Below are 16,140 nucleotides of genomic sequence, written 5' to 3' on the forward strand. Positions count from 1 at the left end.
TTAAAAGTAAAGTTGCGAAATTTTTTTTCAAGTGTTACAAAAATTCCATAAAGCAAATTCTCGTTAATTGCATATTTAAATACACTATATAAATAGATCCTGTATTATTGTATTCCCCATGTGGTCGCTCAAACCGGAGGAGAGCTGTTCTTTGGCGCGATCTTGAAAGTTCATGCAGTGTCTGCGAGATCCGTAAATTATTCACTCATTGTCAGTCATTAGAATTGAAGTTAATGTACAAAGAGACGTTCCTTCGTATATAATAGAAAGTCGCGTCGATCTCGCAGACGTGTACGATTAAGTTTCTCGAATTTAAAACTGAATCGAATCAACGTCTGGACAGCTGCCAGTCGTTACTTTTAAAATTTCATCGGAATCAGAGTATGTAGGGCGAACCAGAAAAAGCCACCCCAAAACGTCAAATAACAAATTTCGAAGGGGGTTACCGACAAGATTCGCGCCCGGGCCCCTTGAAGAGATTTCTTTCAAGATGGGACGGCCCTTGGACTGCTCTCGCAGCCCGTTCTTCTTTCCTTTTTATTATGTCTCGATATCGATTTAGCGCACTCGGGGTCGACGCTGATCGGCGGGATGTACATAAGGGCGAACTTGATTTTTAGCATCTGCTTCGAGAATAAGAATGCTGCCAAATAATCCTGTCTAATAAGTACTGAAGTATCAATTTACAGAGGGAAGAAAGAAATCGCTTTGTATTTGTTCAGATATAAGAAAAGACTGAATGTTAAATATTTATAATAATGTATTCATTATTGATATACAATATTATTTTTATTTTGTGTTATGTGCAGCTTTTTTAACATTTTTTAAATATCTGTATATATATTTTCTTTAAAATATAAATATATATATATATATATATATATATATTTTAAATAAGAATAAATTTTATCTCTTGCGTCATCACTTTTATACACACGCTTATTGTTATAGTTTAAAAACATATCGCAGGTGAGAGATTCGCTGAGCTAAGCTAATAATTTTCGCGAGATTTCCGCACATTCCTCCCTCTCAGCTGTCACAAAGGGCCACGTAGTGTATAATTCGTCTATGAAAGATGTAATCTAATCGGATCACGAGACATATATAGCGTACATATCCGCGCCTAGTCGTAATACGCGGATCTCCGACCGATGTAGACTCGATTCCCACGGTGGAATTAAAGATTCACGAGTGAAAATACCCATCGCACTTGTCATGGGAACGAGCACCGGGTGGCTCGTCCGATATACAATCGCTTCGCAATGGGCACGGGGGTAAAAGGCGTGGTGTACGACGACGAAGCGCACCTCTCGGCAAACGAGAGGGATGAAACGTGCGCGCTCGCTCGCGTTGCCGAAGGGCTTCCCGCCTTTTTTTACGGAAGGGTGATGGAATTTCCCTTCGTCTCTCGCAGACGTGTTCGCCCCGTGCATCGTATGTATTATGTATATTTTGTGCGTACACTAGTGAGAGAGAGAGAGAAAAAAAGAGAAAGGTTGCTAGTGGTGGATGCACCAGTGAATGACCGGTTAATATACATTGTGAGCTATATATTATCTCAAGAATTTAAGGATGATATAATTCAATTTTTTTATTACCAACAAATTATAATTTGTATACCTACCTATTTTCCACGTCTTGATTTAAGGCACTTAAATTTTTTAATATGAAAAATGTATGAGATAATAATTATATAAAGAGTAGCTGCATTGAAAAAAGAATTTGTTAACTTGACTAAATCTTTTAACTAAATATTATTGTGTTAATCGAACAGATAAAAATATTTAAATTAAATATAACATAAGAACTCTAACAAAATGTATATTTGACTTAAGTACTAATATCTGTTCAATTAACAAAATAGTAATTTAGTTGAAAGATTTAGTCAAGTTAACAAATTATTTTCAGTGCTGAACAAAAAATATTTTTATCATCTATATATGAAAGATTGTTTATACATGGATGAATATTGAATTCTCCCCGTCATATATTAATGTAAAAAAAAGGACGCTTATATATACCGGGTAAACCTGTATTTTTATATAGCCCTACGGGAACGAGAGGAGCACGAGCACTCGATTATTGCCGGCGCATACACACACACACATATGCGTGAAACCACACGATATAAGTCACACGGTCACGATACACACAATACGTACGTACCTCCTCACATATGCATCATGTGAGAGCGGGTGCGCATGCTCGGGAGCGTTCTATTATGGGGAGGTTTGATGGAGCGAGTGCGCGAGGGCATCGAGGCAGGTGGTAGCCAGATGTCTTTCGGTAAAGACCTCCACCCCGATGTCGTTGGCTGGCTGCCGGTACACGGTCGCGTGTATATAAGTATGTACATGTAGGTAGATACGCATTGCCTCTCTACACCTATATCCACTTACCCCGTATTCGCGTACTCCGTGCGTGTCCGAACCAGCACATATAAATTCATCTTGGAACGTAGCCTACCTCTCTCGGCTGATGATCCTTTTACGGATAGGCGGCCTCATTAAAATACGCGGAACGTTCCCGGTTTTCACGGAATCCCTTCTTCGAACAATTTCGAGTCGATGTCGTCACGACAATTTCATGAGACGTCATATGTACCTACTCTTTTGTGTGACTTATTTATTATCAGATTTTAAGTATCCACGTTGTATATCAATGATTTCTCTTCTGAAATTAAGACGGTGTTGAGGTAACTATTTATTTAGCGTTACATGAAGGGTGATCATTAAATTTCGCATTTTTAATCATGGATTGGGCCAATTTATCAATTAGTTTTCGACTCTTAAGTTTAAGGAAATTATTAATGGTTCGATGCTTTTCTGAAAGAAGATTCTACCGTGTATTAATACAAACAGGTTCCGTGTGATGCCAATAACCTTATAGATTTATTCAACCGAGAGAGCCGTCAGACTCGTCCATTCCTTGGTAGAGAAAGGGATCATTAGAATGGAAAGAAAGCTTGATTCCTGAAGAATTTTTATGAGATCGAAAATGAAAAGATTTTGTTGGAGATTATCAAAAAATGATATGCATGTATTCAGATATACACAGGAAAAGTTTTAACGATGTCTTAATTAATTAATATAACGATTCATCTCTTTTTCTTTCATTAAAGATAAAGTAACAGACTGTATTACTCATCGATAATATAATATTTGATTTGATTCACTGCATCGATTAGAATTGTGTTCTTTTTTATTTCTTTTTTCATTTTAATCAATGCCTGCAACAGATGTTTTCTTTTATTCTATTATTATATAATTATTTATTTAAATAAAACTATGTACCATTAAATTATATTACAGATAATACAAATATCTAAAGAACAAGATGTCTGAGAAAACAGCATAGTTTGATATAAATTTTATACTATACGCGGTTAAAATAATTATTCAAAACGTGGGTGATATAAAATAAGTAATAGTAGTATTCTCTTTTTTTCAATGAATTCAATAAAAACAAAAAATCAACGTCGATTTTAATTTGATGAATAGATATATATATAATAATACGTAATAACAAGTATGCGTGTGTATTTGGCCATATTTCTTATATAGAAAAAATAAGTATTCGAGAGATTATAAAAATACACATAAAGTGTATTGAATTAAAATTACACGATAATTTTGACAAACAGTGAAATAGTATATTACACTATTATTTTCGTATTATTCGCGCGTATTACATTAATATGTATCAGTAATTAGAAAGACTGTCTAATTATGCATCAAATTATGTATGAAGAATACACGAGGAGCGTCTTCATTCATGAATGATATAAACTCTAAAAGATAAAAGTGTCCACTTTGGTTTATCATAATAAACAGCCTACGTATGACGTTCGATCATCGGTCATCGTCCTATGAGATCAAGTTCTATGAAGTTTGATGATAAGGGGAAAAGGAGCAAGAGGGCATCATTATAAGCGTCCTATCTTCGGATGATCGCGAGAACGAGAGTCAAAAAGTGAGAGGGTGAGACTTTTACGGGGCAGCTGACGCCAGCTATGAACGAACACTCCGTGGATTCTATATATGTATATACACCTGGTCCCGGACACTATAAAATTGACGAAAGGATCAATTGTGTGTTGCGGGTGTCGCACGCGACCAACACGACGCGATGACGGGATCTTATATTTGCGTTGACCCAATATTTTGCTCTGTTATGCAGATACGTCGCGGGTATAACGGTGCACAAACTTTGCTTGATAAAATGCAAATCCCGATATGTCATATCATTATGCGATAAAAGGGTTCTTAAGAGAAAACCGTGAAAACTGAAGCGAATAAAAATATGATGAAATTTTCCGTTTCTCATTTTCTGAGTGTACCATATTTGTATACGGAGAGAATTTTCTCCTAGAATTCACCCTGAAAATCATGATCGTGAAGGAATTTTATAAATTTTTTGATTAATATTTATCACAATAAAAAATGTACATAGTAAAATTCAGGGTTGGGTAAATATTTTTAAACTATGTAAGTTAAGTTGTTTATAAAATTAATTTAGTTCAGTTAAAAGTTACATGAACAAAAGTTAACTCAGTTAAAGTTAAGTTAAGATTAAATTAACTGAAGTTAAATCAAAAGTTAATTTTTAAAAGCATTATATTAAATTAGAATTTTGTTTGTTAATTCTGTTAAAATTTATAGTAAAGAAATTCTGATTTTCATATAGAAATATATTTTTTGGTAATTACAATTGATGACAAATTAAGATAAACATTAATAATACTTTAATTTAAAAATAATAATTTATAAAAAACAATAATGATATTATATTCAAAGATAAAAAGAATTTAACTTAGGAAAAAAGTTTATAAGTTTAAGGTCAAAAATAACTAGTTGAAGTTAAAAATTAATACATTTTAAATTAACAATAAGTTAAAAGTTATTAACTTTTTAACTTTTAACTAATTAACTAGTTATTACCCAACCCTAGTAAATTAATCGAACATATTTTATATCTCATATTTTTATTTGTGATAAATATTGATCAGAGGAACTCTTACAAAATTCTTGCATGAATTTCAAGATAAATTCTAAGAGAAAATTTAATGTAGCTTAAAACAGATTGTTATTACGGCAAAAAGCACATTTCGAATATGAAGAAAAATGAGTTCGAATTAACGAATCAATTAATTAATCATTCTACAAAGGATTATTAATTATCTTCACAAGCGTGCCGACACAATCCCGAAGTCTTAGTTCGTTTTGTTCGAGTCATAATTTTCTCTCTCTCGATCCTCGAAATTTTTCATGCGCCCTCAAAGGAACTTTGCTTCGCGCGATGACCTTATTGTTGCGTGACGCGCAACAGGCGGAAGCAAGGAAGTAAAGAAGGAAGGAAGGAAGAGAAGAGCTAAGGGCGCCGCGCCGGTGTCGTAAAGGCGAATTGAACACGTGAGCGCCGAACGTGAACGGAAGAAGCGCGGACGAAAAAGAGGGGAAAGTTCGGAACTTTGGCAGATGTCCATTACCACGGCACACACGGATGCACGCACACACGACTTCCTCTCTCGTTCTCACGAAAAGTCAAATAGCTTGTCCCGCGTGTTGTCGTTTTTATTGTCTAACATTTAGCGATATCCGTCCGTCCTCTTCTATAAGTCATTCGTCTCGCTTCGAAAGTTTCGCTCGGCCATATTTCTCGTCTTCAGGGGAATTGCGAAATGTGAAAAGCTATCAATTCTTTATTATATTCTGTCATATTACGATTGACAAACGAAATAATGAAACTTCTCTTATACAAAATGAAATCATTATATCTATCGAGAATTTACTTTGATTTTGTAATTACTTATATCTTGTGATGAAGAGATCAATTTTTTTACTTATATCTAATATATAATATAATATATTTGTATTGTACATATTGAAGGCTATAAAATATAACAAAGATATATTTTTGTCTGGTGTCACAAAAGACATGCATAGCGTTTATCTTCCTAGACAAGTAAGCAGCTGTCAGTGGCACCTGCTTCTGTTGTCGCCTCTCAAGTAAAAATGTATGAGTGTACTCCAATATTTCGCTTGACAATTTTTCAAAATAATTGAAGCTTCTCCGTGTGTCACTATTATTTTACTCAATTTTATTATTTGGCTCTTTAAGGATGAGACAGGAACAAGCACGTTTCCTTCTATAATCCATTAAGAAAAAGAGAGACCCTAATATTTCTGCGTCCATTATTTGAATACCCTAAGGGTTTTATTTTATATATATATATATATATATATATATATATATATATATACATATATATATATAAATAAAAATAAGAGAAAAATTCTCTGTAAAAGCTACTATATATATATAGTAGCTTTTACAGAGAATTTTTCTCTTATTTTTCTGAATCTTTTTTATACTTTTTCATGTTTAATTCTTTGAGCCCACTTTGTCCATGAGTCTTGCCAATTAAAATTGATTAATAGGCATCCCAGAATAGCATCTCTCATTTCTTTTTTGTAGAGCACGTATAAATTTGTGCGTTACACATAAGATTTTAAATTATTAATAATTGTTATTGCAATTCGTAAAACTCTTCACAAAATTTATCATATTAATTTACAGTTTATAAATGACGAATTAATATTTCATGCTTATTTCAATCGTATATTTATTCAATCGTGCAATATATTTTTTATTATGAAGATTATATTTGTGTATATGTATATAATTATTTTTTTTCTTAAAGTGACTGTATAATCACTCTGGTTTTTTAAATTATTTTATTTTTTCTACTATCCCATTTTCTGCACAATGATTGTTTTTCATTTATATATCAAAATCATTACTAACAATAAGTTGCTATGTTTCCACAAATGACGAGGAATGTCGAAGAAATTCTTTAGCACTCCACGTGCTTAAAAAGGATTTAAGTTCAAGGATGGCACGATTGTTAGAAGCTTTTCGAAGGTGAAAACCTTTACGTAACGTACTGCTAATTCGATATATTTTCGACTTGGCATCGTTTTTATTCATAGGAATTAGTAATGATTATGTAAATTTTTTATAGCAGAGATACTTTTAATTTCTATATATATTTATATATGTATGTATGTAAATTCCAAATTACTTTTTTATGTATCTTTCAAAAAATTTCGCTAACATTACTATTATTATCTGAAAGGATTGTGACTATTTTTTTTACTTTCTTTCTCTCTTTGTGTTCTGTAAAATTATATTTTCTTGTTATTGAAAAGGGTTGCTTTAAGGACAATTTATATCAAATTTTGAATGAGTAAACGAAAACTTGTAAGTTGTTATTTCGATATGTATGGAAATTTATAATTGCAGCGATGTTTTTTCTTACTTTCTTGTATCGCATGTAGTACAGACTTTTAAGTATTCAAAAGACACGTAAATGTACACGCACCTGCAGTGGAACTATATGTACGTATTACAAGCTGCAAGATGTGACGTTATCGATATCTAACATATAAAAGATCGATTATAATTATCGAATCGAGACGCGAGACATATGTATAATTAATGTATGTACTTAATATTATTTCGTATATGTAGTACATCTTGGACTATCAATCTAAAGATATGTATAAGGATAGATTCATATGTTAGTTTTAATAGAGATAAGGCTTTTTTTTGTTATTGTGATGATCAATTTTATTTAGAAACCAGCGCTTGCTATAAGAGATCGCGTCGTTGTGAAAGAAGTTATTTCTTCGTAATTGAACGAGTGATGTCGTTTTAGCTTGTTTGCATTCCATGGCGTTGAACTGCTCGTGATGACGTAACTTCGTCTTTCATATCGCTCACAATGTGTAGCAAACATTAATATGGTGCCTGAAATGAATCGCGTGATAAAGTCATACACTATGCATTATGTATAATATTATTATATGTAACAAAATCATTTTCATATAGCAAGAATTTTTTTATAATTTTCTACGTATAACAAATATTATTTCTATCGATTTATGGCATTTTTTCTGGGCATTAACGACGTACGATATTTTTTTATTTAATTAATTATTGAAATAGATTCATTAGAGGTGAAAATATTTCTAATTGATGGCATTCGCCATAAAGCAAAATAGGAACGATAGGATTCCGAGCCATCTACAGCACACATGTTTATAAAGTCATACACTATGCATTATATATAATAAATTATTATATATAACAAAATCATTTTCATATAGCAAGAATTTTATTTATTTATTTTTTTACGTAATAAATATTTACAGATTTGTGGTATTTTTTCTGGACGTTAACGACATATTTTTTTATGATATTTTTTTTACTTAAATCATGATTGAAATAGGTTCATTAGAGGTGAAAATATTTCTAATCGATGGCATTCGGCATAAAGCAAAATAGAAAGGACGATAGGACTCCGAGCCATCTGCAGCACACATATGTTTACAACGTGTACATACGCTCGTGGTACTCTGCGAATGCTATCGTTGCATAAGCTGAGCATATCCCCAATCGCGTTTCACCCTGGACTCTCCCTCGATATATATGCAGCTGTTGGAGGGAAAAGGGGAAAAGCGAGGGTGAAGCAGATTGCGCGGTACATAGAGGAGCCTTTTTGCCTTCTGTTCTTGGTACTATGCATTGTTATCTGGAGCCACGCCGGATAATGCGCAGATTCACCTCTGCGAAAAATCAGCAATCTATTTTCACAATTTAATTATCGATATAATTAATCTTTTTTTTCGAAGAGAATTCTGACGAGTGATTCTATAAAAATGATAGAAATTACATTGAATTAAAAAAATAAGGCGATGATTGTTTCTAATAAAACTGAATAAAAATTATTATTTGATATAAGTAACTGTGTTATTCAGTCTTATATCTTATAGTCTTCTAAATAAATGAAATTTTTTAACTGATGGAGGGTGATTGAAAGAGGATGTATGAAGAATGTAAAAAGTTAATAAGGAAGCACTCCAATTACCTGTCTAACGTGACAGGAAATCACAAAACAAGGAAATATCAAGTCTTTCGTGACCACAGAAACCGGTATTTTCGCGGTCAAGATTACTTCCCGAATAGCGAGGGTGAAATTAAGAGGGAACAACAATGATAAAAGTTACGCGACAAAAGAAAGGAAGCGTTAAAATCGGGGCGGGATATTCACCCATCCGTGATTTCCGTCTCAGTTGTTACTTCCCATCAGATAAAAGACATACATATAGTTGTATTCCTTAAGCTTCCGTATTGTCAGAATCTTGATTCAAACGTGATTATAAATCTCACATTACGGAAAGGTATAGAAACTCGTTTTCTTATAATTCTATTATTAGCAGTCTGGGAGATTACAGAGCATTGATAGAACACTTTAATTTTCTATTCTCTATTTTTTATTGATGTCGTTAATATTAACAAATTTAAGAATATCGATTATTAGAAAAAAAAAATCTTTTTTAAATGCCTACAGACTTACAAAACACTCCATAACACTCGATATGTTGTTGTATTATCATCTATATTTAATGAAGACAATTTAATCTTGTAATTATTTATAAAAAATTACTAATTAATATTTACATGATTTTTAGCTCTCGCACTATATATTTATAAAGACTATTTTTTAATATTATTTTTTAAATATTTTTATTTGGGATGTTTGTTTTGACACACAAATTATTTTATTGTATATATATATATGTCGTTATAATGTATCTCATTGTATATTTCAGATCTCGCTCTAGATCTGGTTACGATTCCAGTAGTGGCGCAGAATCCGACAACGAGTATGGCACGAGTATGGTGATGGTTGGTCAAGGCAATCAAGTACAAAATCAAGTGCAAAATCAAATATCCATTAACGTTTCAAGTCATGGACAAGGAAAACACATAAATAAAGGAAGATGGACCAAAGATGAAGTAAGGCTTCTATTATATCAGAAAAACCGAATTAAGAATTTATATTGTAATAAATATAATTATAATTTTTTAATTATTTTATATGAATAATATAATTCAAATAATTTTTTAATAACTAATATTTTTTATTTTAACTTTGATATACCATAAAATATTTAAAAATATTAATAAGTTTCTAATGTTAGTAAAGAGTTTAGTTTCTCTCAATATAAAATTAAATTTGTTGCAAAACTTTATTTTTGAGACTTTCCTTTTTGAAGATATATTGATTCCGATAGACATTTTTTATTAAGGGACAGGCAGGCCTGTATCGTTATACTGTATCGGTTCTATGTAGCAAATTAAGGGAGGGACAATATATAAATGTGCGGATCCCCCCAAAAAAAATGTCCACCCTTCGTATTTTCTACAACGAGTTGCATGCCGGGGCAGCCGAGGCAGATGCCTTGGTTACCCCATAGAACATAGGGTGTACTGTACGACTTCACGTGGGAAAGCCTACAAAGGTCGATCGATCTCCCATGTGCCGCATGTTGCGCTTTCCTCGTCCTTCCTCGTCTCGTGAAGCGAAATACTTTCACATTACTTTTCTTTTTACAGGACGCTTTATTAAAGCAACTAGTGAGCAATGCAGAACAGAATTCGCTCGGCACTAGTCTACGATGGGACATTATAGCCAGTCATTTCCCAGATCGGAGCGACGTCCAGTGCCAACAGAGATGGGCTAAAGTCGTGAATCCGGAGTTAGTCAAGGGTCCGTGGACGAAAGAGGTAGAAAATTGAAATAAATCAAAAATATTTTCGAAATTCATGATTCTTTAATAATTTTATGTAAACATATATAGAAAATATATGCATAATATAATCACATATGTAAATCCGAATTAACTTAGTTTATAGCCCTAGAATTTATACAATATTTTCTAAATTCATGATTCTTCAATATAAACCCGAATTAATTTGTTAGTACAGACCTAGAATTTATGAATATCGCTTACAAAAATTGTCAATATTTTTTAGAAACTATATAAATTATTTAAATTCTACACTTTTCTAAACGTTGTGTTTTTTAGAATCAAATTTATATCGTACTGTACTAATATTGCAGAATAATTGTATTGTATCGACTTTTTTCGATGCCGGATGAATTTTATATATATATATATATATATATATAAATAATTATATTATATTATTTATATATGTTATGTATTATCACTCAAAATGATAAATATGTGTGTGTGCAATGTAATATACATAGATATCGCTGACAATGAGTGATTATTGTATGTCACTGTACATACCACCTACACGACGAATTGCATGCATACTCGGATCTCAACATTGCCGCTCGTCTCGATAGAGAATGCAATAAGAAAAACGCAATAATGCTGCATCGCCATGCCAATGCACTTGGCAACAGCCAAGGACACGTAATGCGGCCTCGCGAATCAAGTCGTGCATACGTATTGTTATGGCTTTTTTCTTATTGTAACATCTCTAGGAATATGAATTATTGAATATTTTCAAACTCGGTTATTCGTATAAATATCGTACAAATATCGCTCGATATTACAAATATTAATAAATTACATATAATAATATTAGATTTATAAAATATAAAAATTAGTATAAAAATTTTTTATTACATTTTTATTATATTTTTTTAAACTGTGTATTATATTTTGTATAAAATATAATGTTCTCTCTTGTCTTATAGGAGGATGAGAAAGTGGTTGAACTCGTAGAGAAATATGGTCCGAAAAAGTGGACATTGATAGCACGAAATCTTAAAGGCCGTATTGGTAAACAATGCCGAGAACGATGGCACAATCACTTGAATCCGGAAATAAAAAAAACTGCGTGGACGGAGGCTGAGGATAGAATAATCGTCGAGGCTCATCGTAAGTTTGGCAATCAATGGGCGAAGATTGCCAAGCTGTTGCCGGGTAGGACTGATAATGCGATTAAAAATCATTGGAACAGCACAATGAGAAGGAAATACGAAAGCGAAGAAGGAAGAGCCGCGATCAAAGGTACTATTTGTAATATATAGCGTATATAAAATGTATAAAATTTAATATAATAGTCATAAATATTTGCTAGTGGTAATATTTTTTAAATTTAATATAATGTGCGAATTATATTATATTATATTATTAATTATATATATTTCTCATATTCCATAAAACTGACTTGTGGAAATAATAAAAGATCTTACAGGTAGGGGCAAAAGGAAAAGTACAGAAGACACTACTACCATGAGAGATCTAGAAGACGGCGTTTGTGATCCAAGTCGGATAAAAACTGAGTTAATCGATGACGAGAATGTCTCACCGCTAACAATCGGCGGCACTTCGCAGACTCTCGATATTGATTTGGACTGGATAAAAACTTTGGACCATCAGCACCTTACATCGCCAGGATACTTGGATACAATGTTATTGTCAAACAAGTGTACACGCGACAATGAAAAGAACATGCAATCTCCATCGAAGAGAGCTTCTTCTCGAACGAAATCTGAGACGATTCCATCATTCTCCAAGTATGTTTGTCTTCGAAATAATATAATGTTAATGTCTGTTGTCTTATTCGTTTACAGATTTTAATTATTTTCTTTCTCGCGCATCTTTTTCGTGCAGATATTGCAGTATGTTAGAAGAAACACCGAGAGGCGGGGAAATAAAATTAATACCGATGCCTGACTTGGAGGAGATATCTGTGCATACAGATAAAAAGAGTCCGCCTCCTATATTACGCAGACGCAAAAATATACATTGTCTGCAGAGGCTAGAGGATACTCCTGACAGCGGAAATCAATCCTTAGATTACAATATAATAGTTCAACAAACGCAAACGGGAAACACAACTCCTTCGACTCCTATCAAACAGCTCCCGTTCAGTCCCTCGCAATTCTTGAACAATCTGAGTCCGGAAACATCCTGGCCGCGCGCGAGTACTCCTAAAGGGAGCAGTCCCGGTCCCCTTACGACTCCGCAACCTACCGGTCTTCGGCGAAATCAGAACGGTAGACTTCAAATTTACTTATATACGTTTTATTAAATAAATCCTAATCTATGAATTCAATATATAATTTATATCGAAATCTTTCTATTAAGATAATATTTTATATAAAAAATATCTATATAAAAAAGTTTTAAAAGATATTTTTTTAGGAACTAATATTTTTATCATACTTTTACAGACGATAATACACCAAGGACACCGACGCCGTTTAAAATCGCTATGGCCGAGATCGAACGACTAACTGGAGTGACACAGTTACCCGCTACTCCTAGTCGTCTGGACGCTCTGACGGAAATAATCAAACAGGAGACCGATCGCGAGAGTCTGGCTAGTACGAGTACAATTCTCCAGGACTCGGGTTACAACACAGTACGAAGACGCGGCAAAGAGAACAGTGCGCCAGGAGGAAAACGAGCGCGCAAGGCTCTTTGCCAAGCTTGGACCCAAGACAATTCCGAGATGAGTTTTCTCGTGGAAACACCAGTACGTTACGGATAAAATAAATGGCAAATAGAGAGGTTGCGTTCAGTGAATCCAATAATTACATGAGTGATTGACTTTTTTGTAGCCGCGGCGAGGATCCAGGAGTCTTAATAATAATAATTCTTTAATTGTTGTATTTGATTGAACGCACTCTCGCAATTTACGAGATGTGTACAGGATAATAATGTGTTTGCTTTTATTTTCGTAGAGTAAGAATTTGGACGCCTCCATGCTATTCTCACCCGAATCCATGGCACTGGAAGATAGTTTCTTAACGGCAGGAACTAGTCCAGTAAAGGTAGAACAACAACGTATCCAAAATCAAATTCATAATCAACCCGCCCTATCTTGGTATTATTCCCGTACCAATCGTCCTTAGACACGCTAGCCGGCCTTTAACTTTCTTTTAACGCTATGTCTATGCTTCAAGTTTTTTTTGCATCTTTGCTTTATACGTATAATGCTTATTCTCTCATTTGAGAAATAAAAGTCTAATTAGCGCAGAAGATATCAGTAACCTGCTATTCTTTTTCTTTTTATGACTATCCAGATCTTTCCATATCTATTAATATTGCCCAATCCAAAGATTATCGTGTATATTCTTGTTAATCTTAGGTATAATATATAATATATAGTAAACTAACATGTACGGCATTTATGGAGACGCTCGATTTATTTATTTTAATTTATTTCAATGCGTCGTTTGCCTTGTTAATTATTTATATGTAGTATTATCTTTATTATTTTATTAGGACAGAGCCTTATTAATTTATACATCGTAAAATTAGAGAGAGAAAATCATTATACGCCATTCAATTTTGATTAACAAAAAAGTACTTAAATTACATGCCTGAATATTTTTATATTATATAGATATTTTACGTCGGTTTTACTTTACGAAATTGTCATTTATATTTTTCGCTCGAAAAAATTCATTAAAATTAATAATTATTATGTTTGAAGCGTGTACATATAATATCGGTATATAACCGATCTTGTTCCGTTTTTGTTTGCTTCGCTCTTATTAATTTTGCTGAAAGTGGATTCTAACACAATATCGTGAATAATTATATTAATAATGCTATACGCAAATGAACATTAACACGTTAACGAGCATTAACACGTCATGTTTCGAAACAATGTCATTCCTATATTATTTTGTTATTTCGAATGTTATCCTCCCATTCATTTCAGTCCTTTTTTTATAAATTAAGTTTTAGATGTAGTCCTGCACGAACGTAATGTTTTTTTAAAAATGTTTTTTTAATGTTTTTGTATATATATTTATATTAATATTTATATATATTTATAATATTTATTACATATATATATATTAATATTAATATATATTATATATAATATTGTATCAATAATATATGTATATATGACTATTATAAGTATAAATATTATGTAAAATAGATATTTTTGTTTTTTTATACGTAAAGTTGTCGCATGTTAATTATGTACACTAACTGAAAAATCATCCTCTTTATACAGGCCTGGTCTAGCGTACCAAAGTATCTCAACCTCTTCCCGATCCAAAGATATTTATGCGCGGTATCCAGTCGAAAACGACCTGCACGGCGCGTATCAAAAACGTAAAGGCCTAGTCTTCTTTTTATTTGTATCTTTACGAAGTCAACAAACAAAATTGTTTTTTCTTCTTTTTTCTGGAGAATTTTAAGAAATTTTTATTTCCTCTTCGAGTTTAAAAACCAATAGAAAAAAAGACGAAAATAAGTAAGATTTTTAAATTGTGAATTATTAAAGATAATTAATTAATTTGAGAAAATGTTGTTTTGATAAAATTATAATACTTACAAATAGCAGCAATCATAAATACTTCTCATCCTGGATCAAATCGCGCAAAAATCCCCATTGTCACCCAAAGGCCTAGTCATTCCACAAATTGTGGGCACTCTATTTCTTCTTCTTTTTCTCCTCTCTTTCCTCTGTGACACGAAATTGAATAAGCGAGAAAAATATGAATGATGCTCATACAATACTAATTTGTCATATATAAAATTTTTGATTGTCATAGATTTTTTCATAGATTTCAGAAAATTATAAAATTTTCAAATGTCAAGTCAACGCGTAACTCTATTTTCTAAGAATAGTAATCTCTTGTTTGCCGGCTGCAGCTAGTGTGTGTCTATCCTTTCCAGACTCCTCACGACATTACGTCCGTACAACTACGGAAGCCAAATGCCAAGAGAGCGATTACGTTCGACGTGTTCGACAGTCCTTCTTGTATCTTCAGTCCTCTGCCTCTTAGGCCGACAAAACGACTGAAGGTGAGTTCTTGTAAATATTTGTATTTTATATAGAAATATTGTATAAATTTTGTTATAAATTTTTTCAGATTATTCGTTTAAATTAACGAGGTTTACATTGGAAACGAAAAGACAATTATCGAAATTGTAATCCTACTATCCTTTACATTAATTATATATAGCTAATTGAATATCACCATGCAACTATGTTTATATTATAGCCAATATTATGATTAGAAAGAAGCCAAAATTTTGAATAATACAATAAAAGTCGCGATGAATGTAGAATTAATATAGAATTTTTATGGAAATGCACAATTTATGTTAGCGGCTTGAAAAGTATTTTTATTTGAAAAATAGATAGTCTTGACATACACATCTTAATATTAAACTTTTCATGTAGAATTAATATAGAATTTTTATGGAAATGCACAATTTATGTTAGCGGCTTGAAAAGTATTTTTATTTGAAAAATAGATAGTCTTGACATACA

General features: G+C 32.4%; 1 protein-coding gene across 3 annotated transcripts in view; it reads left to right on the forward strand.

The window, feature by feature from the left end:
* Myb (proto-oncogene like protein Myb) overlaps window positions 1-16,140 on the forward strand; it is a 31,194-nt gene that overhangs the window by 13,293 nt on the left and 1,761 nt on the right. For 2 of the 3 annotated variants that reach the window (XM_029316815.2, XM_029316812.2), the window contains exons 2-9: window positions 9,678-9,864; window positions 10,465-10,635; window positions 11,585-11,900; window positions 12,079-12,409; window positions 12,507-12,892; window positions 13,070-13,374; window positions 13,583-13,672; window positions 15,540-15,668. In XM_029316815.2, coding sequence (XP_029172648.2) covers window positions 9,678-9,864; window positions 10,465-10,635; window positions 11,585-11,900; window positions 12,079-12,409; window positions 12,507-12,892; window positions 13,070-13,374; window positions 13,583-13,672; window positions 15,540-15,668 — 1,915 coding nt within the window. The remainder of the gene's footprint in view (window positions 1-9,677; window positions 9,865-10,464; window positions 10,636-11,584; window positions 11,901-12,078; window positions 12,410-12,506; window positions 12,893-13,069; window positions 13,375-13,582; window positions 13,673-15,539; window positions 15,669-16,140) is intronic. The other variant, XM_029316814.2, reaches the window with a different exon arrangement.

This window comes from Nylanderia fulva, unplaced genomic scaffold (genome assembly GCF_048542155.1).
Source record: "Nylanderia fulva isolate GAGA-0341 unplaced genomic scaffold, ASM4854215v1 Scaffold5, whole genome shotgun sequence".
Lineage (NCBI taxonomy): Eukaryota > Metazoa > Arthropoda > Insecta > Hymenoptera > Formicidae > Nylanderia > Nylanderia fulva.